Here is a 27,191-nt window from a genome sequence, read left to right on the forward strand (position 1 = left end):
AACCGCAGCATGCTGGTATGAAAACGGAACGGAATGCATTTTGAAGCATTCCGTTCTGTTCAGTTACGTTTTGTCCCCATTGACAATGAATGTGGACAAAACTGAAGTGTTTTTTTCCAGTATTGAGACCCTATGACGGATCTCAATACTGGAAAATAGAAACACTAGTGTGATAGTAGCCTTAGGGAGGATTTTCACATTCCACCGGCTGAGGCTGATGAATAAATCTGGCTTTGCTGGCAGTGCCCCATCTTGCCTCTGTTGCTGCCTGCCTCCATCATGCCACTGCTGCAGCCTGCCAACCATCATGTTCTATACGGCTGCTTCTGCTGTCTCCTCCATAATGCCACTGCCACCATTATGCCACTGCTGCAACCTGCCAACCATCATGTTCTGTACGACTGCTGCTGATGTTGATGCCTCCATCATGCCACCACCGCCATCATGCCACTGCTGCGACCTGACAACCATCATGTTCTGTACGGCTGCTGACGCCTCCATCATGCTACCACTCTATCATGCCACTGTTGCGACCTACCAACCATCATGTTCTGTACAGGTGCTGCCGCCATAATGCCACTGTGGCGGCCTGATGACTATCATCTTGCATAAGGCTGCTGCTGCTGCCTCCATCATGCTGGGACTTGCTTTCCAACATGTACCATATGGCTACCGCTGCCTCAGCTGCTGCTGCTTCTTCTTGCTGCTAATCCCCTACTCCCAACACCATTAACACAAAGCATCTGCCACTACTACCAATACTACTGCTACCACTACTACTATTATTACTACTATCCATAGACAGCCTTGTATGTTCCATGCTATACTGCTTCTGCTTCCGTTACTATTGTGGCCACATCAATATATCCGTACCCTTTCCATATCCACACTGCAGTGTTGCTGCTCCCCATTAAAAGTGAGAATTTTTATAGGCTCGTTCACAACAAGCTACTTTTTCTTGTGACAATCAACACTTGTGCGTGTCGTATGGGTAGACATTCAAACTCTGTGAAGGCATCATTTTTGGAGACTTGGTTCCCGCAAGCTTTTTTTTTATCCTATAACACTGTGTGTGTTTAAACAACATCTGCCCCCAGTAAGAGACAATTTTTGAGAAATTATGGGAATATAAAAAGCATAACACTCAGTGTGTTTTTAAACACACTGTATGTTAACACTGTCAAACGTGCGTTTAGCCACAGCTATGTATGTCAGTGACACTCAGACATCAGTTACTATTGCTGTCATTGCATGCCTAAAAAAATATGAGTCCTAGAAGGCTAGAGGGGGTTATACACCAACATTCAGGGCAATTTGAACAACTTTGGTTCGGGTTTAACTAATTTGGGTCCGAACCGAACTTTTTCTAAAATTCTGCGAACCAGATCCAAACTGAATCTCGAGAAGCAGTACAGCCATCTTGGATAGCAGAAGAAGAGTCACCATGTAAGTGCTCTGTTCATTCCCCAGTTAGGGCTCATGCACACAAATGTATGTATTTTGTGGTCTGCAAAAGACAGATCCACAAAAAAAAAATGAATGACATCCGTGTGATCTCCGTGTTACACCCTTTTTTTTGCGGGGTCCATTGTAACAATACCTGTCCTTGTCCGCAAAAGTGACAAGAATAGGACATGTTCTATTTTTTGGGGAACAGACTTGCGGACATACGAATACGGGATGCACATGCTGTTAATGCCATCAATGCCTTTGATGAGAAACTGAAAGTTGTAACACAAATCAGGGCTGTTGAGGTATTAAATTATAAACTAAAAATTCATACATGTGCAATTTGTTTTATTTATTTAAAATAATGCACAGATAAATTATTTCCTCTTTCTCTAATTTACTTAGCAATTTGTGTTCCATGTACGAACAGGCAAAAGTGCCTGCAGCATGTAAGCTGTTACAGAGGAAGTGGACTCCCTCTTTCTCCCAACGGCACACTGCAAACAAGATCGCAGGGTGCTGATGTCAGTGCAGGCAGGCTGCGCCTAGTGAAGGTCCTAGGCCTGCCTCCAGAGTTTCCCAGCAGCAAATGGCGCATGACTGCTGGTGATTGTCAGTATAGAACTGACATTAAAATACAATGCACTACAGAAATCATCCCCTTGTGGGACTGTTAAATGGTTAAAGTAAAAGAAAAGATAAAATAAAAAAGTATGTTTGTTCCATTTCTGTGGAAAAAATATCTAAAGTAAAATATCCACATATTTGGTATCACAGTGTCCATGACCACCCACACTATGCAATTATCATGTAATTTATCCAGTACGGTGAACACTGTAAAAAGAAAATATAAAAAAGCCAGAATTGCTTCTTTTTGCTTATTCACCACCAAAAAAAAAAAAAAAAAAAAAGCGATCACAAAGTATGTACTGCAAAATTATACCAATGGAAACTACAAGGCATTTTGCAAAAATCAAGCCCTCACGCAACTCTGTAGAAATAAAAATGTAGGGTTTTTAATGCCTAAAAGTAGTAAAACATAAAAAAACACTATATGCATTTAGTATAGCTGTAATTGTAAGTTATCATGTTATTTATGCCAAAAAATGAACGACCAAAAAATTATAACATAAAAACATTTTTTTCCAATCCCCCTCCCAGAAAAAGTTGGTGGTGCTGGGTGTTGGACCCCCGACAATCTGATAATGATGAGCTAGCGAAAAAGGTTATCAGTATAACAAAGGTGGAAAACCCTTTAAAGGGAACCTGTCACCAGGATTTCGGGTATAGAGCTGAGAGCATGGGTTGCTAGATAGCTGCTAGAACATCCGCAATATCCAGTCCCCATAGCTCTCTGTGCTTTTATTGTAAAAAAAAAAACGATTTGATACATATGCAAATTAACATAAAAGAGTCCTATCTTACTTGTGTGACCAGAGAAGAGTCATATTTTTAAGCTGTGACTCATCTCAGGTTAATTTGCATATGTATCAAATCGGCTTTTATACACAATAAAAGCACACAGAGCTATGGGGACTGGGTATTGCAGGATGTGCTAGCGGTCATCTAGCAGCCCATGTTCTCAGCTCTATACCCAAAATCCTGGTGACAGGTTCCCTTTAAAAGCATTTTCTGGGTTCAATATCAGATCTTGGGACAAATCACATGTCACTCGATCAGTTCCTTGAAGGGGCTGCGATGCTTGTTGAAGTATTGTAGCCTCTTCATAGATTACCTTGGTATACATGTATGCTACATACTTAGTAGTGGCGATGCAGGGTATTGCAGCTTCAGTTAGCTGACTTGAATGGGATGAAACTGTAATATACTACAGCCAAAACACAAAAAGTCCAGCACTGAGCAGAGTTCCATTAAAATGCCATCTTTATTAGATCCACATTTAAAAAAAAGAGTCCAACGCAGACTCTGTCCCGCATGGCTTGGCTTCTGTTTTTTTCAGATATTCAATCCTTATTTAATGGTTCATAGCCACAAGATTTGCAATACTCTGCAGTGTTGCTACTAAATAGATGGAGTGTAGGTCAATGGCCCCATGCAAACGATGAAGAGGCCACATTGTTTGCAGGAGCACCAAAGAACCTTCAAACAGCTGACTGCCAGAGTCAGCCTCCCACCAATCTGCTATGTATAGCCAATCCTGAGGAGAGGCAAACTACATCCTAAATCAAGAAAATAGCTTTAACTTGCGCAGTTATAATGACCTGGACTCTTGTCACTGAAGAAAGAAGTAGGGGACAGAATGCTATGGATGTATCATTACTATTCATCTTGAGTATATATATTTATAGAGAAGGTTGCCCTACCCACTTTGTTCCTTCTGGACCATAAATCATCCTCTGTCCACTAAAGCTCCCACTATTTGAAGATGGTGTGTTCCCATTAGTATTAAGCCTTGAAGACAGATTTGGTGTTCCATTATTACCTGGAAAAAAGGCACAATGACTTAAATTCAAAAGCATTAAGAGAATAACTACAGACACGATACTTGTCAGTCCCAGTAACACCAACACCGTCCCTGTGTAGCAGTTACCAGAAGTTGTTCAAATCAACTGAATTGGATTGTATAATTTTACTTAAAAAATACCATATTTCAAAATACTAATCTCATTCATTTTCAGATTCACCATCTGACTCTGAGGGTAAAATGAATGTAGACGATATTGAAAAGTTTTGTAAATATTTGTCCAGAAACACCTTGATTGCAATGCTTTGTCTGAATAGAGCACCTTTATCATAAGACTATCATTTCAAACAAAGGCATATATAAACTGTTAAAAACAATAAAACTGGTAGATGCTCCATTAAGGCCACTTTACAATCGTCTTCTCATCAGTGAAGGAGACTGCTACATTTACATGCATCGATCTCCTCCGCAGTATGGGGAGGAGCGATCGCTAATGCCATAGTTCCTCCCCATACCAAATCATTGCTTGCTGGCAGCAGAGTGCTGTTTAGACATCATGATCTGCTGCTGATAAACAATGTTTTAGGTGACCACATGAAAGATCCAATTACCTGATGAAGAAGCGTTTCGCTCTTTCATCGGTTAATTGGCTGCACCTATATACCGGCAGAATATTGCTAAGGAGTGTCCCTACGAGCACTTGTTAGCGATGGCCTGCCCAATGTTTGGGCAGTATAAAAGGGCCTTTAAGAGTGTATTCCAACTTTTAGACAGGTCACTTATTTCAGCTCTTCAGTGGTCCGACACCCAGCTATCCTACCTAGCAGCTGTTTTCTGCACCAGGTTATGTCCACCGTTTAGTTATTTGGTGCCAGCAGCTGCCATAAAAAGCTGATTGGTGGGGGTTCTGGGTGTCGGATCCCCACTGACCTGATATTTATGACCCATGTAGAGAATATTTACATATGTGATGTAGTAGAGCATATTTTTTTTTTAAATGTGTCCCAGCAGAATATTCTTTTACCCCCTCCTCTTTCTCAGTCATGTAAGACAACTGGCTGAAACTGGACACCTTGCCTAACTGTTCTTTATGTAACAGGTGACAAAGATTGTTAAGTCATGCCCTTGGCCAAAACCCTACTGCTTGTCCATTTCCCAATTGACAATGGAATAGATCAGGAGAAAGTTAAATTATTGTCTACCCGATTTTTACAGGAAAATCCTATGGCCAAACAATGTGGTCAACTTTATATCCAGTTTACTTTTATCATTAATCTCTGCGTTTTGTGTTCCTTTAATATGAAGCCAGTCATGTAGTGCTTTAATTTAGTGTTTGCCCTCAGTCCAAAGTTTTTTTTTTAAGGGGTTGTGCAGTGTGTAGATATTGATGGCCTATTCTCAGGATAGCTAATCAATATAATATCAGTGGTGGTCCAACAACCGGGACCCCCTTCAATCAGCTGTTTGAAAAGGAGGCGGTGCTGCTTCTTCTTCAAGAATACACTGCGCATAATCATGCTCTTCTTGGTGGCACAGAGTAATCAGATGAGCAGTTGTCATGGGATAAGCAATTGTAATTACACTGTGCCACTACTACAAGTGAGACAATACGCAGTGTAATCTTGAAAAGGACGCAGTGATTATACAAGCACCACTTCATCTTCAAAACGTTGACTGGAGGAATCCGATACCAGATCTAATATTGACCTATCCTGAGGATAAGTCATCAATATCTACTCACTGCACAACCTCTTTAAGCCTCCATTGTACAGAGCAAGCATTTTTATGTTTCAGATATTGCATGTTTAATTAATAATATACTGACTATAGAAGCGTGTACCAAGAAAATATTTCTGATGTGGTAAGAAATTTGATCTACAATTTACGTATCAGGAAAGAGTTTATTACCTTGTCTTTGAGAAGGCCTTGTAAGTTGTCTTCGTAATGGGGATCCTAATCTTGAATTAAGCATTCTTTGGCGTAGCAATGAAAGATGATAGGTTGGAGAAGCAGTACGTGCAGGCGTTGTAGTTGGTGGAGTTGTAGTTGTATGTACTGGTGATCTGCCATAATGCAGTTGTCGAGCCACTGATGGAAGTAAACGATAAGGTGAGGCTCTGGTGGTGCTTTGAGTTCGACTTGTTGGAGAGATAGTTGTAGTTGCTCTCCTTAAACCAAATCTTTTAGAATTCATATAAGAGGAAGAAACTGCGGGGGAATTATGACTATTTTCCTTTAGGGTAGGGGGGGCACCTAATGTCCGTTCATCTTCCAACTTTGTAAAAGATGTTTCCAGAGACTGTTTGTTGTTATTACTATTACCATTTCTCTGTCTGCTTTTACCATAACGAACATTAGAGTATGAAGACAATCTTGTTTTTGCAGGTAATGTGGGATTTTCAATTTTTTCAGAAGAGGGCTGTTTTGAGAGAACATCTTTTGTGTCTAAAGTTGAAAAATCAGATTTTGTTGAATATTCAGGAACATGCTGAACTGGTACATCTGTTTTGGAAGATGAAACCTTACTCAATTTTCTTTCATTTTCCTGCATGATACTGCCTGGAGTCCTATAATTTGGTCGTGACTTTGAAAGAGAGAGAGACTCTTTGTCCAATGTAGAAATTCTTTCCTGATGTTGGCTATCATTGTCTTCTTCTATATCAAAAGTATTATGTGATTGCACCAAAGAGCCACGAGATAATGATGAAGAATCCTGACCAAGTTTTTCAAAAGTTTTCTCAACATTTCTGTTGCTGTGTAAAACTGCAGAACCCAAGCTAGATTCAGTTGTTGGTTTTGAGTAAAGAGCTAAACTGGAACTTTGCTTTTTGTATATATTGGGTGTCCTTTTTTTTTCCTCTGAATGGTCTTCGTGTTCTTTATAAGAATTACTTGTTTTTTCACTATATGAATGTGAGGCAACAGAGGGAATTTGTCCTTCTTTAGATGTTATTACTTCTGGCAGAGGTTTAGATTCTATACCAGCATAGTTCTTTTTGACTGGCTTATGTGTTCCTGTCTTTTGCTTGGGGGTTGCAGATATTTTCTTGTCATCTTTCTTGGAAATTTTAGTAGCCGAAGCAATTGCAGAATGCCTTTCTTCTGCCTTTTGTCTGTCTAGTTCTTGTTCAGAATTTGCATCAGATGATAGTTTATAGGAATCTTCTTTCCTAGCAAAGAGATCTAGTAAATTTCCTTGATTATCTTTTTCTATAGCCTTCGGAGCTAATGTGGTTGTCATAGCTGTAGTTAATGCAGTAGTTTGAGTAGTTGTTACTGGCTGAAATTGTAACTCTCCATTAGATACTATTTTAGTTCCAAGATTAGTTTTGACCAGAGAACTTCTTCTCCTGTAGTAGTCTAGTAGAGATAAAGCAGATTTTCCAGAAAAAGATGGGATGTGTTGTTGTTTACTAGAAGATTCTTCTTTTTTATGACGGAGTACTACATTCTGTTTATTAAGTTTACTTGTCAATTGTGCTTCAGTAGTAGTTGTGGTAGCAGCTGTAGCAGCAGTTGTTGTAGTAGTTGTAGTAGTTGTAGTAGTACTAATGGCTGTTGTAGAGGTGGGAGAAACAGTCGTTGAAGAAACTTCTCTTACAACTCCTCTCCCCATTGTTTGTTTTCTAGTATTGTGGTCGGAAATCTTTAATGAACGATGAACATTTAATGCTTTAGTTTTTAAATCAACCAAGCCTGTATCTGAGTGTCTGTCTTTAGTATCATAACGATCAGAATTTATGCGATCATGTGTCAGAAATGTAGATGTTGGTCTTTTCCTTGCTGGATTAGCTTTTTGCAAAGTCGATTTGACTTTTTCTAAATCATGCATACGGTCAACATTTTTTCTCTGTGTATCTTCAAAATCTACATTTAAATTCTCTCTGCTTTTATTAGATATTTCTTCACCAGTCTTAGAAGAATGTTTATCTTTTTTTATGTCTTCATCATCTGAGTCAACAGTTTCTAAATCCTTAGTTTCATTGTCATCCACTACTACTGTAGGTTGTGGTGTAGGTTTACGTCCAATAATTCTGTGTCCAACATTCAATGAATTTGGTATAATTGGTCTTCTGCCAACATTTGAATTAAACCGATTTGGCCGAAATAGTCTTCTTGGGCTTGGTGTTGAAATTTTAGGGATTAATGTTGTGGTTTCCATGTCATCAGTAACTTCTGTTGAGTGAGTGTTGACATCATGCCCCCTAGAATTGGTCTTTGGGAAAGAATTAGGAGTGTCTTCTTCCAAAGATTCTGAAGAAATTACATTTTCAGGATTTTCATCCTCTCTAGAAAGAGTCTCACTGTGAGATTGATGATAAAGATTCTTCACTGAAGTAGCACCTAGAAAGCATAGACATTTTGATGACCTTATAGATAAGTACTTACAAAAATTGTGATTACTTCAACATGATTAATCGAAAAAGGAAAATCTGCATAAAACCATACTGTGAATATCTAAAACATTCATAAACAAATACGTCCGGGAAAATCACTGTACTTCTTTTATTTTTCTACAATTGTTTAAGAAATGAAAGCTGAACTCTTATTGTTTGCTATGGAAAGCAATGCCCTTTTTTTTTATATAAATAAAGGGGGCATTTATCAATTGTACAGTTTTGTTCTGACACTTTGAAGCCTGCCTTTGATTTCTTGTGCTACACCAAATTATAAATTTCTGCGTATGTGCAATGCGGTTGGCTTTTTTAAGTGATTGTATGCCATGGGGTTACCTGACATACATTATCACTCGTATAGAGACTTGTAGAAGAGATACAATAATTTTGAAAGTAATGTAATTTTTATCACATTAACACAACTTAACCAGTACGTATATATTAAAAGTCCTCCAGGAGTCCAGCAAAGCCAAGATAAACCATATAGCACAAGGGGGTGGGGGTCAGTGAGATAAATATAACTTTGAATATGATGGAGAAAGCTTAACGCTCAAGTAAGAAAGGTGTGAGACGGACCATCTAGATTGAGAATTATCTTTTAAAAGAGTATATTCAAATATAGGTGACAGATATTAAGAGCTATAATCTTAAAGGGGTTCTCTCATCACAGACAATGGGGGCATATCGCTAGGATAAGCCCCATTGTCTTATAGGTGCATGTACCACCGCCGGGACCCGCACCTATATCGAAAACAGAGCCCCGAAAGTGTTGGAGGGCGCACTGCACATGCGCAGCCGCCCTCCATTAATTTTCTATGGGACCACCAAAAAAAACAGAGCACTGGCTCAGCTATTTCCCTCTGGCTCATAGAATTGAATGGGAGCAGTGGCTGGTCATGTGCCATGCGCTCCCATTCACTTCTATGGGGAGCATGCTTGGTGGTGGCCCGATCGGAGTCCTCCAGCTACCACCTTGTGGGGCTCCGTTCCCGATATAGGTGTGGTTCCCAGTGGTGGGACCCGTACCTATAAGATAATAAGGGGATATCCTAGCGATACTCCCCCATTGTCTGTTATGAGACAACCTCTTCAATAGAATTAATTGTGAGGCTCGAAACGGAGGCAAAGTTAGATAGCATTAGTTGGAGGTTGGGTAAAGAGATGGGTTCAGTCAGGGACAGAAGATTTCATTTGTGGTTTATGTCTTTAACCTTGCCACCTTTAATATCTGGATTATTTCAGATAAGCATTGCTATAGGTTCAATGGCCAGGATGAAAAGGATGGGTGAAATAGGGCATCCTTGTCTTGTGCTCTTTTCTATTGAACACTGTAAGGAGGGGAAATCTGTGTTGCAGACTATGGCAATGGGACTTGTATAAAGGGCTGAGCCACTACAGGAAATTGTTGCCTAATCCCTATTTTTGGAGGATTAAATTCATGTAGTGCCATGTTAAGGAATTAATTGCTTTGTTGATAAGCCTGTTTGGTCTCAAAGTATAAGGACACTGTTAGAGCAAATAAAATCTAATATTTTGGACAAAATGTTTATTTAATTTCTACATTTAATAAAGATATAGCAAGATAATTAAAGGGGTTTTCACATTTTAGATATTGATCACCTGTCCTTCAGATGTTAGACCATCACTAATTTGATATTCATGACCTATCCAGAGGAAAGACCATCAACATCTAAAAGGTGAAAAAAAACTTTAAGCTGATTAGTGTTGTGTTTGTATACCATGGAGATTTCAGCGGCAAAGGAGGTTGGATATAGGAAAGGTAAATTGCATTGGGCATTAATGTATACTAGGTGTGGGACCAAACTGATCACAATTTCTTGTAAAAAAAAAAAAAAAAGTGAGACCAAAAAAAAGCCATTAGACCCCAGACCCTGGGACTTTGGCTAGTTGTAAGGACTTAGCAGGTTCAATGACCGCTTTCAGAGAAGTCTATAAATCCACAAGCTCCATCTGCTCTTGTTTTAAAGGTAGGAAGGAAACAGTGGAAAAAAGAGAGTAATATTTGATTTCACATACAGAGAAAAAAGCTATTTTGCTGAGTACAGTATATGAACTATGTTAGTGGGATTGGTCTTCAAGGAGAAATTTCTGAGTTTTATAGAAGTAGAAACTGCCATTTGGTTTGGTTTCATTGTTTAGTTCTTCAATCAACAGAGGCGCTTTTCTGTCTGTGCGTAAAGCCTCATTTACACAACCATTTTTTTGGTTTGTGTAATCTGTATGGCCATTTTGCTGAGAAGAATAGGCTTTTTTACAGTAGGTCCCACAAAAATTGCGGGAAATTCACTGACCGCATCCAGATACGGTCATGTGCAGGAGGCCTTAAAGGCTGTGTAGTACACCTTTGGTGACAATTTTTTTTATTATTGCATTGTATTCATTTTGAGCTAAAAATGATTTTTCCAATTGGTCTTTCTTGAAAAGGATGAGCTGTATTATCTGCACAGCTTTGAGTTTATCTACTAGTAGGATCTGTATTTTCTCTCAGCTGACAGGCTCTATCTCTGACCTTATAAACACTCATTAAAGCTCAATTCTTACTGAAAAGAATGTGGCTTAAATAAGTTTTTATGACCTTTTAGTCATTTAGTGATAAGGGTTATTATATGACTGGCACAAAGTGAAAGTACCATTCACACAGCTAGAAAAACAGTAAACCCTGTGTGACAGAATGGCTCAATATTTTTAATAAGGACCAATTGAGAAAAGGATTTTTAGCACAAAATGAGTAAAATGCAATCGTAAAAAATTGTCCCAAAGGTGTACATAGCCATTAAGCAATAAATTAAGATCAACTTTCAGGGTGTTGACTATAGATTTAAGATCAGAGGACAGGCTCTTCCAGTCGCTCTTGGCACTAATGATGGGAAGGTTCTTTCTAAAAACGGTAACCACATCCTTCCTCTCTTCCTGATATCATCCTGTTGAACCAGGCACAGTGACACATAGCACTAGTTCAGCTGAATGTAACAATACCTTTCTCTTAGTGATCCATTGCTTTATTCTAGAGAAAAGTATTTTTTTATCCATATGCAGAAGACAAGTTCAGTGCACCAAGGGTGGGGGCGCAATCCACTCTGTGTACCCTTGCTCCTCCCACTTTCCCGGTCAGCTCCGCCTTCTACTTTTTTATTGGCAGTGCAAGGTTCCTGCAAGGCTATCTCGCCTGTTCCTGTCAATCAAGAAGGAGAGGGATGGAAGCAGGAGGAGCACGGGTGCACTGGGTGCACTTAACTGCTCACTTGCAGTTGATTTAAAAGTTATTTTTCTCCAGAATGAAGCAATGGTTTGGTAAGGAAAAGTCATCAGTACATTCAGCTAAGCTATTCTTAGTTGCTCATAGAACCCAATCAACTCTCAGCTTTTATCTTCTAAAGGACTCTAACAATAATGAAAGTTCAGCTATACAAGAGAAACTTCTATAAGGTTTTTAACACAAGAGAAACTTGTATGAGGTTTTTAAGCAATGGCTTAGTATTGAGCGCTTAATGTAGAAGGTTGTAAGTTCAAAACCCCACAGAAACATTTTAAAAATAGAGACTAAATAAAACTTAAATACACAGGGTGTCCCCAACAGTGAAAAGTTTGATTTTATTGAGCAAAAGGTAAATACGATCAAATAACACCCCTAATAAGTCACACCAACCTTTCAACTTGTGTAACCAGCATTTTTGTTGAGAAAGGTGGCAACCATAACAGCACCCCCACTCAGGATGTCTATAGGCCCTCTCACTGCAGCAAGTTAAGCCTTATCAGGACTCGTTTGACAATACCATTTTGGGGTGTGTATGACTTGATCACTTTTTATAAAATTTTCTTGGGAGATAAAGTGATGAAAAAACGTGAATCGGCCTTTTTTTAAAGAAAATTCTGTTACGCCATTTATCATATGGGCTAACTTTTTAAATATTTTTATATTATAGGCGTTTTTGCATGCGATGATGCCCATAATGCAATTTTTTTTTATTTTGAGGAATGTGGGTGATTTTAATTTTTTTGTTTATTTTATATTTTCAAAACTTTTTTTTTTTTTACTTTTTGTTAAGCCCCCCGATTGGACCACAACTTACAATAATTAGATGTAAATTGCTCCAGTAGTCTGTATAGAAATCACTATATCACAGTTCAGTACTGCCATTTAGTGGCTTGAACTGGGATATACTAACAATGAGCCTAGAAGCCTAGTACAGGCTGTGGATTATTTATAGAACAGGGTGCTTTCCCCAATCTCCGCTTGGGGAAAGTGTGCGCCTGAAGAGGAATCCCACGCGTCTGTGTTTGAGGTGTATTCTGGGGCCATGAGGGTGAAGAACTCTGTGAGGAGCTTTATGGGGTGTAAATCTGTGAGAGAGGGCCGGAATCGACAGAATGTAACTATGTTGTTAGGATTATTACAAGATTTGGGGCTCCACTTTTGATTTTGCCCAGGGCCACATTTTGTCTAAAACCGGCCCTGGATGGTAATTAGCACCATTATAATGAATAGTAGTAAGTGGTATATGAAATAGCGGTTGGCAGCAAGTAGGATCAGGGTAATGCAATCATAATCACCACATCTTGCCCAGGCAGCACCATTTGCTCTTATAGGCCTCAGGCTAGGCCTAAAGTCTGTGAGTCTGTACAACAGCGTGGGCTGCCAAGATTAACGCAACCGACTGCACAGGTGGTGTGATGACATGGCAATGCTTCGCAGATGTCAGCACGGAGCAAGAGTGAGGTGAGTACTTTCACTACTGGGCACAGTACAGAGTAGAGAGCATTATAAAAAAAGGGGACACTGCAATAAAGAAATTGCTGGGGACACAAAAATACAGGGGTCACTGCTGGGTGACATACAAATACAGGTTGGGCTGCTGAGGGACTTAAACATACAGGGGGCACTGCTGGAGGACATAAAAAGGGGGGTACTTCTGGGGGGGGCATAAAAATACAGGGGACTCTACTGGGGGCATTACAGAGAGGGGGCATTATAAATACAGGGGTCACTGCTTGGTGACATTAAACATACTGGGGGCACTACAGGAGGTCAATTATAAATATTGGGAGCATTAAATACTGGTGGCATTATAGTAATACAGGGGGCACTGCTAGGTGACATTATGTTAATACAGGGGGAATTATTGTAATACAGTGGGCACTGCTGGGGGACATTATAATAATATAGGGGGCAATGCTGGGGACATATAGCACACTACTTGGGCCTTATAAATACTAGGAGCATTAAACATATGAAGGGCACTACTGGGGTACTGTAATAACTGGGGGCACTACAGGGTAACATAATAACTGCATTATTACTACTGGTGGTACTGTGGGACTTTGGGAGGACTTTGGAGACTATTTATATGTATATATGTGTATATATATATATATATATATATATATATATGGGCCTATACATGCCCATGTATGTCCCAGGTTTATAATGAGTATATATGTGTATATAGATGCGCCCCAAGTATATATATATACATATATATACTTAAATGCAGCCAATTTTTCCTAACCAGCCCCCTCCTGCATGCCAGTTCCTGCAGGGGTGGATATGTCTTCAGGTGGCTGGTGACTTCAAAGGTTAAGGGATCAATAGATCTGAGGCCTTTTTTTGAGTTTCCCCAGCTTATCAGCCTAGTTACTATGCTCTCCCCCACCTTGTGTTTGTGACATGGCTGGGCATGTGGCGCTGCTAGCCTCAGGGGGCCAACTGGCAGTCCTGAGTGCAGGCATACGTCACAACCACACTATTATGTCACATCCCTGAGGAGGGGGGAGGTGAGCTGTTTCTGAGGCTGAGATGTGAGCCGCAAGCCAGGAACACGAGGTCTATTGGAACTGGACTACAAACAGAGACACATGGGAACAGCTCCCTGAAGGAAGAGAGGCAGAGCCCCACATGAACCTCAGCCCTGTCTGCCTCTGCCCATATCCTTTACCCCTGCATACCCTTGCATCCCCTGCCCTGAAGAGCATTTACCCCTGCAATCCCTGTACCCCAGTGTGACATTTAATAGTCCCAATACCCGTGACCCAGGTAACCCCTGATGTCCAACCCTGGGTTAACCCCTTTATAGTCCATCATCCCCTGCACTGTGATTATCCCTACATTACAGTGATTGCGTGGTTTACAGCCCTACTTTAACCCTTGCATTGCTGGGCTGTATTGACCCTGTATTCCCTGAACCTGTACTCATGGCTACATCCCTGGCCTCCAAGTATTTACCCTTGCAGTGCCACCATTTACCCTTTCTACCCCGTAGGGACAGTGAGTAGCCAGGCGGGATGGGTTGTTGCTAATTAATGTATGTAAGTGTATTGTATAGATAGTGTGTGGGGTGGAATTGGGAATTGTGTATTGTCTAGTGTAGTTAGGTTTGTATTGTGTTTACTGTAGTGTTATTGCTGTACTGTGGTGTGTGCGTCTATATGTATATATATTTATAACCATTATATATAAATATATATAGATATAGCGTATAATTAGACTTGTATTATCGTATTGTATAATAAATACTTTATTATTCATATACAGCGTATAGTGTTTTTAGTAGTCCCCGCCGTAGTATATTAGTAAGTTACACGTAGTGTAGTTCAGTGGAGTGAATAGGCAACAGAGGTAGTTAGCTAGTTAACATAGTTATAATTTAGGCATAAATAGGCGGAGTCATCACTAGACGACTCACGCCTATTTATGAATATTAATTGTTGAGATTTGCATAAATATCAATAATTAATATCTCCCTTAACACCGCCTGTTGAGGAATCAACACAGATTTTGAGCGGCGATGCCGCTATTATCAGCGTAACCATCCCACTTCTGTGTCTATTGAAACACTCGCTGCTCACAATGAAGGCGGACGCTTTGCATGTGAAAGAGGTGGAAATGGGGGAAGACAGTACACAGGGTGATAGCCAGACCACCCTCAGTTCGTCTTCTCAGCGCAAATTGGATGAGGAGGAGAAGGAGCAGGAGACGGTTGCCTCCGCTACAGAGGGTAGTACCAATAGCAGGTTTATTCCATCTGTTCAGCGTGGATGGGATCCTCCTTATGAAGACAGCAAAGTCTTGTCTGTTGGGATTCTGGCACACAAGGCTGACTTTATGTTATGCTGCCTTTCCCGTGACCCTCGCGTTATATGCATTTTGGCCAACACCAATTACTGGTTGTTCACCCTACTCGACCCTCGCTACAAAGAGAACTTTTCATCTCTCTTTCCTGTGATGGAGAGGACTAGCAAAATGGTGCAATACCAGAAGGTCCTTGTGGAAAATCTGCTCCAAAAATTTCCAGCTGACAATACTGATGGCAGAGTACATAGTTCCTTTGGCAAGACAAGGGGAACACACAGCAGTTCCAACAGAGGCAGGGCAACACTCTCCAAAGCTTGGGACAGTTTCATGACACCCCGCCAGCACCTAGTGTCACAAGGAGGGAACATTTTCGGAAGATGGTGAAGGAGTATGTAGAAGACCGTGTCAGCGTCCTCAGTGATCCCTCTGTGCCTTACAACTATTGGACACGTGGCACAAACTGGTGCTCTACACATTGGAGGTGCTGGCCTGCCCTGCCACCAGTGTTTTGTCAGAGCAGGTATTTATTGCTACTGGGGGAATATTAACTGATAAGCGCATCCGCCAGTCAACTGAAAATGCTGACAGGTTGACTCTTATCAAAATGAACAAGGTCTGGATTGCCCCTGAATTCTCTATTCTACTAGAGGAAAGCGGCTGAACATAAAGGCATTTTAAATGTGGCTTTTATTGTGTATTGAATACACTGTATTTCCATGCACTCTTCCACCACAAAAAAGGGTATATGGTTCAATCTTCCTTTTCTCATCCTCCTCCTCCATCATATCAACATGCTTATTAGGCTGCCCTCGCTAATGTTTTAGAGGGTCAGCTCAGCAGCAGACCCTCACCCCTAATGTTTTAGAGGGTCACCAGCAGACCCTCGCCCGAATGTTTTAGATTGTCAGTTCAGCAGCAGACCCTCACCCCTAATGTTTTAGATGGTCAGATCAGCAGCAGGCACTCTCCCCTAATGTTTTAGAGGGTCAGCTCAGCACCAGACCCTTACCCCTAATGTTTTAGATTGTCAGTTCAGCAGCAGGCACTCGCCCCTAATGTTTTAGAGGGTCAGCTCAGCAGCAGACCCTCACCCCTAATGTTTTAGATGGTCAGATCAGCAGCAGGCCCTCGCCACTAATGTTTTAGAGGGTCACCAGCAGGCCCTTGTTCCTAATGTTTTTGAGGGTCACCAGCAGGCCATCAATCATCATTTTTCAAGGATGTGTATGATGCCCTCCTTTATGTGTAATAAAGGGTGTATTGGAGTGCCGGTTCCCTGTAATTTTTGGCAGCCCTTTCACTTAGTGCATAGGCTTTATGAGTGTAGGAGTCCCACTACCTGAACAATTGTACCACAATGTGAATGAGGCCCTCCTTTATGTGATATACAGGTTGTATCGGAATGCCTCTTCCTTGTAATTGTTAGTAGCACTTGCAATTTATATGCAAGCAAATATACAGGGAAGAATGTTTCCTAATAATTTTTCCTCTAAAATCAATTTTATCTTCGGTTTTGTGCGCATTATTGTCAGTCTGTAAAAGTGGCATACTACTCGGACAACATCGTTCCCAGCAGCGACCTGGGAGTCCAAGATGCATCCAGACATCCTCCCCATGCTGTTCCCGAACCATTTCAGTGGTGTTTCTATCAATTTCTGACCTTTTCCTGTGAACCAGACACCCTCCCCTCTTCAGAGCAGGGGGTGCCTGGTTTAATGTTCGTGTTCTCCCATTGACTTCCATTGTGCTCTGGTGCTCTGTAGATAACCTGAGCATCCCAAAAGTGTGCTATTTGAGCACCAGAGCACCAGATCAACACTAGTAGTTTTACAGTAGCTGGAGTGCCAGAGGTTAGCCATCAATGTCCTAGTCATTCAGTGCTGGCCTGCTCACACATGGTGCTCATTTCCTATTTATGTTCAATATTCCTCTACAAATCCAGCACAAAGAGCTACTTATTCTAAGGAGAGACTATATTATATTGCTATAGCATTTGCTATAAACTTAGAAATACTATTAAAAAGACAGAAATTGATTGTATGTTTTATTAGCTGTAAAATTAGCACTGTGTCTACAATGAATGGTTTTGTAGAACATTTCTGGAGTCAGATCAGAATAATAAAACCATGAATTAACAGTGAACAGATGGGTAACTCTTAATAAATGCATGTGCTTACCCGCTGGTAGGGTGACTGTAAAGGCTTTAGATTGAGGGCCCTGCCCTCTCCTGTTGGCTGCCCGTATTTTGAAAATGTACCGTTCACCAGGCTGCAGATCATCAACTATGGCAGATGTGGTTGTTCCTGAATATGGTATGGATTTACCTCCAAATGGCTTCATTGCAGGAGCATATGACACTATGTATTCTGTAGAAATAAAAAAAAATTAACAGATGTTCTATGCATTATAACACTGTGCTGGACGTTATTGTCTAAGTCCATCTTTCTGCACTTTACAAAGAGAGGTCAGATAATCGGCAAATTTCAGAGGAGCTTTCACAAAACAACAATTACATAATCAAGCAATATAGAGTGAGCCAGTGACTATTATATATCAAATGAAAACATGTAAGGTATGAATGATGCTGAGGTATTTGTTTATGTGCCCGAAGACAGAAAATACTTCTGATAATCCTTCATAAGTTAAAAATCAGACAAAAGACCTAAAAAATTATCTAAACAACAGAACATTCCACTAACTTCTAAAATTCTTAAGAGTCACTTGCACCATCAATAGTATCTACACTTCGGGCAGGGGCATAAAGTTAGTTGCAAATTATTGCATCGCCTAACCTGTGACATGCCCTACAGTATACGAAGACCAACATTACCAATTATAACACTATATAAAGAGCAAATAATACCCCTACACCATGACCACATAGGATCGGAAAATTACCGCCATGCTGATACAGAATAAAAAACACTATACCTAAATTAGCATTACCAAGATAACAATATATAAATACATATAATACTGCCAAGACCATGAACATGTATTACCACCATACTGATACTAAATTAAAAAAATACTATACCAAAATCAGCCTTACCACCATGACAATATATGAGTCAAATAATACTATATAATAAGAGCATGAACATGTTTTACCACCATATAGTGACTAAATATTGGTCCATACTGATTATGCATTAAAAACACTATACAAAGGCCAATATTGACACCATATAGTAACCATATAGTGGTAGGTACCAGTTCTATACAGTTCTACCCCAAGTCTCACTGAGTTGTAATTCATATTCACACCCCAACTGGGCCAGCCCTACTCACTAAAATTCCACCTCTGTGCCCCTTAAACTAAAAATAAACACCCCACCCTTTCTCTATGCTCCTCCTAGGCGTGTTCTATCTGCAGCCTCCTATCCACAGGCAGGTTTTAGCCTGAGTCCTACAAGAGAGTGCATGTGCCCTAATGACTCCTCAGCTCTCTCATAGGCCATGGGCCTTTACCAGCCTATGCTCCTCTGCCCCTGCGATATTGTGCCAGAAACATTGACTGTTTAACAGGGGCAGCCCAGGCCCTGGAGACGCCAGGCATTATTTTGCAGTTTGGTGACTAGGACAACCACTCGTTCATCCTCCATGCTATGCCATCGACTTTAGGTATGATCACACATGGCACATTTGTTGCACAACTGTCCCAGTCATCCATTTAAACAAATTTACTGATATTTCTGGACAAAAAAAATTCTCCAGCAAATCTACCACGTGTGAACATACCTTTATAATGTGTATTTAATGAATTAGGTTGGAAACTGTCTCAATGTCTAAAAATATTTGGATGTAATACATGATTACATGTTATTATAACTTTTCATAGAAGATCTCACTTCTATTTAGTAACAGTTGTATTAATACATGTTGTGCTGTTTGAGTAAAAACAGGTTTGAATTGATAAACTGCTTTGCATCAAAATATTTATTTATACATTTTTAACAAAAATGACCTTGATTTCTGAATATGAGAGTAATAAGGGGTCTGGTATGTAGCTATGATAGAGCTTATCTTAATTCACTAGTCAAAAATACTTTATGTATTTGTATCGTTGGAAAACCTGACAGGTAGATTTAAAAAACTATTAAAGAGGTTATCCCATGACTAATGTAAGGAATGAAAATGAGACATCACATACTACATGATAGTCTAGAATTTTTATCAAGCTGGCAGCTCAAGGGCAGTGTCTCCCTATCACAACTCAGAAGGCAATTAAAGGATGAAACTGAGCGTGTGCGCCCATCTCAGTGATCAGGACAAAGAAATAAGAAAAAGAACAAACAGCAGGTGGCGCCATGCAGAAATATTTTATTGAGTAACTCAGTGGCTATGCTACATTTTTAATTACATGCAATTAAAAAAGAATTCAGATCCAGGTGCTGGTTTGAAAACTGTTGAATATTTTTTTCGGTGGACAACCCCTTTAAGCCAAAACTTTTTATAGAACAGATTTGTGCTCACCTTTTATTTTTCCAGCATTGTCAGTAAGCTCATCCCACATTACCCTCACAGATGTAGGTTTGCCTTTCAGGGGTTCCACGTAAAGGTTTTCAGGTGCAGTTACTGGAGCTTTGAAAATAAATTAGATTGGGCAAGTTAAGCAGATTGATCTGAAAAATGGCAATAGATATCTCTGTATGATATGAACCCTAATGTAGTAAGTGGAGGAATATGAAATACACTCATCAGCAATTGTGTTCTATTGGTTTTGTTAAACAGGACCATCTCTACTTACATTTATTCCTGATAATACAACAAATCTGGAGCATCTTTCCTTATAATGCATTGTGCCAGTCCTCTGCTATTCCTACTTTAATTTTGTTTAATTAGAAATGTATCCGTTGAAATGGACAACTGGGTGTTACCAGCTGGGGGTGTATACCTACACAGTCTGTGCATTATTAGACTATGAAGTGCACACACCTATAACAGGGGACCCAGTTGTCAATTTGTTTCACTAATTTCTATGAGGAATAACAGAAGAGCACAATGCAGAGTTGTAAGACGAGGAAAGAAGCTCCAGAATTGTTATATTATGGGGAATGCATGAATGTACTAATATAAACAAGTCAGACGAAGTGGCAGTACTCTATAAATTGAATGTGTAGTTATATTTCACTTTCGGCAGAAAAATTAAAAAAAATCTGGCTTTCAGAAAGTGGAGACACAAAAACATAATTTTATTTTTCAAAAATGATTTGTCATGTAAAACCAAAACAAAAAATTAACTTTTCAGGTGAACGCCATAAAAAAAGCCAAAAAAGGCTTTGAGCAATCAAAAATGTACAATTGAGCAATCAAAAATGATACGTACCCCAAAATAGTACCAGTAAAACTTGTCTCCTTATCCAGCAGTTTCTAAAATGGGGTCACTTTTTGGGGGTTTCCTGTCTAGGGGTGCATTAGGATTCTTCAAATGCAATTATGGCAACTTAAAATTATCCCAGTTAAATCTGCTCTCCAAAACTAAACGGTGCTCTTTCCCTTCTGAGCCCTGCCTTGTACAGCAGTTTATGACCACATATGGGGTGTTTCTGTAAACTGCTGAATCAGGGTAATAAATATTGAGGTTTGTTTGTCTGTGTATCCATGCTCTATTACAGGAAAAATGGATTAAAAAGGAAAATCTGCAACCTCCATTTTCCTTTAATGCCTAAAGGGTTAACAAAGGTTGTAAAATCAGTTTTGAATAACTTGAGGGGTGCAGTTTCTAAAATGGGGTCATGAATGGGTGGTTTCTACTATGTAAGCCTCACAAAGTGACTTCTTGCTTCTAAAATTCTAAGCCTTCTAAAGTCCTAAATAATAAAACGTAATTTAAAAAAATGATGCAGACATGAAGTAGACATATGGTAAATTTAAAGTAATAACTATTTTATGAGGTATCACTATCTGCCTTAGGGCTCATTCAGACAGCCGTATGCTGTCAGCAAACATATGGATGCGTTTTTTTGCGGATTAGATGCTGTCCTATTCACTTCTATGGGGATTTTTCTTCCATTGCACAGCTGATCAAAACAAATGAAATATGTCCTATACTTGTCAGTGAAAATCAGGACTTGGCCCCAATGAAGTCTATAGGTAAGCAAAAAAACGGAATGCAATACTTTTTTTGCGCACATGCTGAACTGTCCGCAAATAAACGGATCTGCATTTTTTAGGACAGCATACGACTGTCTGAATGAGCCCTTAGGCATACAGCAGGTCCGTAATGCACGGGCACCGGCCGTGTGCACCCCACATAACGGCTCCGGACCTATTCACTTGAATGAGTCCGCAATCCGGGAAATGTGGTGTGGTGCAGAACGAAAGCACGGATCAGAAGCCCACGGAAGCACTATGGAGTGCTTCCGTGGTGTTTCTGTCCGTACCTGCGCACGGCAAAAAATAGAACATGTTCTATTTTTTATGGTGCAGACGGATCACAAACCCATTCAAGTCTTGATCCGTCCTGGCCACCGCACGGATGTTGCCGTTGCATTGGGGACCGCAAATTGCGGTCCCCAATGCATGGAACAGCCGCACATGGCCATGTGCATGAGCCCTTAAAAGCAGAGAAATTCAAATTTAAAAAATTGTGGGTTTTTTTCAATTTTTTTGTTAAATTTAGTTTTTTTTATAAATAAAAGTAAAACATAAATTTGTATGTATTATTAACATGAAGTACAATGTGTCATGAATCACAAAAGAATCTCAGAATAGTTTGGCTAGGTAAAAGCATTCCAGAGTTATTATCACATAAATTGACACATTAGATTTGTAAAAATCAGCCTGGGATTTAAGGTGAAAAAAGACTAAGTACTGACAGGGTTAAAAAAAATAAAAGAAAATAAAAAAACAAAGCTTTTACAAATTTGAAAAATAAAAGTTCAAATCACCCCCCTAGAATTAAAAAAATAAACAATTAAAAAATTAAACATCACCCTAAAACACCTGCACTATTAAAATATAAAAATATTATCCTCATACAGCGTACGGCATAACGTGAAAACAATTGCCGTTTCACCATTTTTTCATTACTTCACCTCCCCAAAAAAATGTAATAAAAGTGATCAAAAAGTCATACACGTTCTAAAATGGCATCAATAAAAATTACGTCACCCTGCAAAAAATTAGCCCCATCCAGCTCCGCAGACATAACTATAAAAAAGTTTTGGCGGTCAGAATATGTCAATGAAAGGAAATATTTTTAGTATTAAAACACAAGAAAAACTATATAAATGTGGTATCGCCGTTCTCATACTGACCTGAAGAATGAAAGTACAGTAGGTTAGTTTTACCACATAGGGAATGCTATTTTTCCCTATTCCACTCCATTTTGAATTTTTTCCAGTTTCCCACTATATTGTATGCAACAGTAAATGATGTAATCAATACGTACAACATGTAACACAAAAAACAAGCCCTATACGGCTATATGAATGAAAAAATAAAAAAGATTATGGTTCTGGGAAGGCAGGAAGTATAAAACTAAAAGTGTTTAGTTGTGACACACACAGTTTAATACATTATGCAATAAATAAATAAAAGAATTTAATGTTACAACCAAATACAATATGTATCTGTACAAATTTTGCTAAATAAAATATAAAAAGCTATATATATATACCAGATACTGGTGTCCTTTGAAAAACTGAAGAACTCCATTGGCTTTCTTCCTCTCCTTGGGAAATACGGACAGAAAATTCATACATGGCATCAGGATTTAGCTTTTCAATCAAGGCACGTCTTGCATTTATTTGCTTGTAATCCCAACGTGCAGACTCTCCCTTTTCACGGTATCGAATTGTGTAATGTCTGTCAAACGACAATGTCTGTTAGAAGCTGTAGTTTTTGGAAGGACTGAAGCATCTGTTTAAGGCCCCTTTCACACGGGCGAGTTTTCCGTGCGGGTGCGATGCGTGCGGTGAACGCATTGCACCCGCACTGAATCCTGACCCATTCATTTCTATGGGGCTGTGCACACGAGCGGTGATTTTCACGCATCACTTATGCGTTGCGTGAAAATCGCAGCATGCTCCTCTTTGTGCGTTTTTCACGTAACGCGGGCCCTATAGAAATGAATGGGGTTGCGTGAAAATCGCAAGCATCCGCAAGCAAGTGCGGATGCGGTGCGATTTTCACGCATGGGTTCTAGGTGACAGTCTATTCACTATATTATTTTCCCTTATAACATGGTTATAAGGGAAAATAATAGCATTCTGAATACAGAATGCATAGTATAATAGGGCTGGAAGGGTTAAAAATAATAAAAAAGTTAACTCACCTTCTCCTCTTGTTAGCGTAGATCCCGGTCTGTTCTTTAGCTGTGGCTGAAGGACCTTTGATGACGTCAGATCACATGCTCCATCACCATGGTGATGGACCATGTGATTGGAGCATGTGATCTGACATCACCTCAGGTCATTCAGTCCACAGCTAAAGAACAGACCGGGATCTACGCTAACAAGAGGAGAAGGTGAGTTAACTTTTTTATTATTTTTAACCCTTCCAGCACTATTATACTAAGCATTCTGTATTCAGAATGCTATTATTTTCCCTTATAACCATGTTATAAGGGAAAATAATACAGTCTTCAGAACATCAATCCCAGCCCGAACTTCTGTGAAGAAGTTCGGGTTTGGGTACCAAACATGCGTGATTTTTCTCACGCGAGTGCAAAACGCATGACAATGTTTTGCACTCGCGCGGAAAAATCGCGCATTTTCCCGCAACGCACCCGGCTCTTATCTGGGCAAAAAACATGACGCCCGTGTGAAAGAGGCCTAACTGATGGCCATTTTCTGATTCTGTACTAATTAGTGAACTGACCTAAACATTTTTTATAATGACATTGTTTCAGTATCATTTATTTTGCAATCAATAAATCAATTACGAAAAAGTCCAAACTTCAGCTTTAAGCCTTATTTACATGTCTGTTTTGTGGACGAAAAAACACTGAGACCATTTTGCATCCACAATGCTAAATTCTGGAAGTGTTTCACAGATTTTTTTTACCATGTCTGAATTTTTTATTTATTTATTTTTTACAATTTTTTATTTATTATTTTGAATCAAGTGTGAGTAAGCCCAAAAACACATTCCCTGTAAAAATAGGAAATGTTAGTCTATTGTGTGTGTGTGTGTGTGTGTGTGTGTGTTTTAGTGACTAGTCAAACAGTTAAAAATGTAAAAAACACAATGTAAAAACATAAATGCAAAAAGTAAATGTTTATAATAAAACATACTGTATTTTAATAACAGTTCATTCCCTTTAAATCTTTGTCTCGTTTAGGTCCACTGATGAGAACCCCCAATATGGACAGTTACCATCAGAAAACACAAAATGAGAACAAATTCTTCTGAAGCAGCATTATGTCCTCAGAGACAATTGAATTTGGCATGGTTCTTTACTCTGTCCGAGTGATATCTTGTTTATCAAACGTTTTATCTTCAATAAGTTAAAAATAAAATGAATATGTTTGAAGACTATTGTTGGCTTTGATAAATTATGTATTGGCAACTCTGCTACAATTATCATCCCAAAACTGATGAAGAATGTCATGACTTGAGCAGAAAATAGTCCTACATGAAGTGAGCACTCAACGTTCATACATTTGAGAAAGGAAGGACAGCCTAAAGGCCCCCATATCTATTAAACTACTATTGGTCAAACCAGGGCACAGAATACATTTCTGTGTTTATGGGGCGCTCCAGACTCCCACCTGACAGATTATGTTTGGCAGCAGGTTCTCTTCTTTCTCACTGAAAAAAGATATATACTTGGCCCAGCCAAGGGGGGGGGGCATCAGGAGAAATAACTGTGTATGGTCATCTTCAAACAAAAGTATATGTCCCATTAGTTCTGATCTCTAATGGGAATTACAGTACACTAAAAACGTTTCTACATACATCCTTAACAAACTGTCGGTATTGACTTTAAGAGGTTACCCAGACTAAGTGCATATGGGTGCAATGAAATACCTGCAAAGGGAGCATAGCTTATGCCTTTCGCTTAAATGGGGTTCCCCAGCTTCTTAATAAATTTTGACTGCCCACCCTGCCCGGTAGTCCTGTGGAGGGAAGCATACTCCCCTGCTCTCCAGCCCTTAGTTCTGGCTCCTTCGGTTGCCCGTTGCATTTGCGGCACTCTAGTTCCTGCTTGTAAACTCCTCACATAGATAGGATTACGAGTGCTGCTGAAGCCAATGACTGACCACAGCAGTATCATGACCCCCAAGGGGTAGGTGACCCAGTGACATTCCGCTTGGAGGACACACCATTACTGCAATCAGTCATTGACTTCAGTGATATATGTGACGCCCAACCATGCTGGAAGTTTAAAAGCAGGGACTGGTGCGTGGCAAATGCAGAGGTGAACTGAAGGGGTAAGAATAGGGTATCGTAAAGCAGTTAACCACCTTCCCTCCACAGGACTTGTGATGAGGGGGAGCAGCCAAAATTTGTTAAGACTGGGGAACTCCATTAAACCCAAAAGTATTGCTCTCTAACGAGGTATTTCGGAGCTATGTTAGCTCCATAGAAAATGCCTTCTAGGATGCATGTAGGTATGGACTGAAAGATCCAGCACTGAGCGGCAGAGAACAGGTACCGTATGTATGTTTCCCTCCACAGGTCCAGTGGGGGAGAGGGGCAGCCAAAATTTGTTAAGAAGTTGAAAAACTCTTTTAATCTTATATCTTTTAAACACAAACTTGGCTTTTGTATGATATTTTCAGCAACTTACCTCTTTGAGTCAACCATTGGGGACTTTTCATACATTGGATCCACCCATGTAACAAGCACCGATTGAGAAGACAACACTCTCACACTTACTTCCTTAGCCCCCATAAGATAATTTTCCTCTGTAATAACACATTACATATTAATGATCTACTTATGCATTTGGCTTATTACACAATTCAGAGACTTGCACTTTTTGCTTGTTATGTTGGGTTCTCTTGCACTATGATGTATCATTCATTAGCAAACCTGGTTAGACTGATCTAAATGGGTTTCCCAGAAAACCCATATTTATATTATGTTACCCTATTATGGAACAAGGAAGGTAACCTGTAACCGGAATACCCCTTTAGGTGTATCAGTGCCCACCACCCACCCGCAAATCGAATCAGTTTTCAGCCCTGCAGCCATAACAGTGGTTCCACACACTGACAAGAAAGACAGAAATCTTGAAAGTGAAAAGGAAATGAAAATGAAGACTTAGACAGTTTTTTTACATTAAATAATTATTTCAGTTATATGCATGTCAATTTTCTTTAAAGTTCATGAAACACTTGGATAATAAAATGGCTTCTTTCCTGATTGATAGTAAAGCATATCCATGGTGAAGTAGAAAGTTGTTGACTGTGTACTGTGTTTTGAGTATGGATTCATCTAAATGAATATCTATTAAGGTATCAATCCCATTATGTAGGATACAAAAAAACAATGCAATTGAATTAAATCACTAGAATCTGGAGTAGTGTGGCTATGAATTTTTATTGTGCCAGATTTTGGCCTTTCAAGTACCTAGTTCGGAGCTTCACTGTGAAGTGTTCTCAGCTCTGTGCATAGAGCTGCTTCATAGCCCCTTCCATGTGCTCTGAGTGACAGCTATAGCATCCAACCAGGAGACCACTACAACTGTCACTCAGAACAGAGGGGAGGGGATGTGAAGCAAGGAGCACTTCACAGTGAAACCCTGTTCTCGGCACTTCTGCCTGGGCAAAAGATAGAATTGCACTGCTTTTCCCAGCACCTACCTAATGCTGTCAGCAGATTAGCATGGTCAGAACTGCTGACAGATTCCCTTTAAAAGCTATGTGAATAGGCA

The 27,191-nt window shown here is 39.7% G+C and overlaps 1 protein-coding gene across 1 annotated transcript in view; it reads right to left on the minus strand.

Annotated features, from left to right (window-relative positions):
* FNDC1 (fibronectin type III domain containing 1) overlaps positions 1–27,191 on the minus strand; it is a 188,311-nt gene that overhangs the window by 60,922 nt on the left and 100,198 nt on the right. Inside the window, exons 4-9 of the mRNA XM_044290429.1 lie at positions 26,103–26,220; positions 22,986–23,173; positions 19,838–19,945; positions 17,539–17,727; positions 5,783–8,218; positions 3,774–3,892 (exon numbers count right to left, since the gene is read on the minus strand). Coding sequence (XP_044146364.1) covers positions 3,774–3,892; positions 5,783–8,218; positions 17,539–17,727; positions 19,838–19,945; positions 22,986–23,173; positions 26,103–26,220 — 3,158 coding nt within the window. The remainder of the gene's footprint in view (positions 1–3,773; positions 3,893–5,782; positions 8,219–17,538; positions 17,728–19,837; positions 19,946–22,985; positions 23,174–26,102; positions 26,221–27,191) is intronic.

The sequence above is a fragment of the Bufo gargarizans genome, chromosome 4 (genome assembly GCF_014858855.1).
Source record: "Bufo gargarizans isolate SCDJY-AF-19 chromosome 4, ASM1485885v1, whole genome shotgun sequence".
Classification (NCBI taxonomy): Eukaryota; Metazoa; Chordata; class Amphibia; order Anura; family Bufonidae; genus Bufo; species Bufo gargarizans.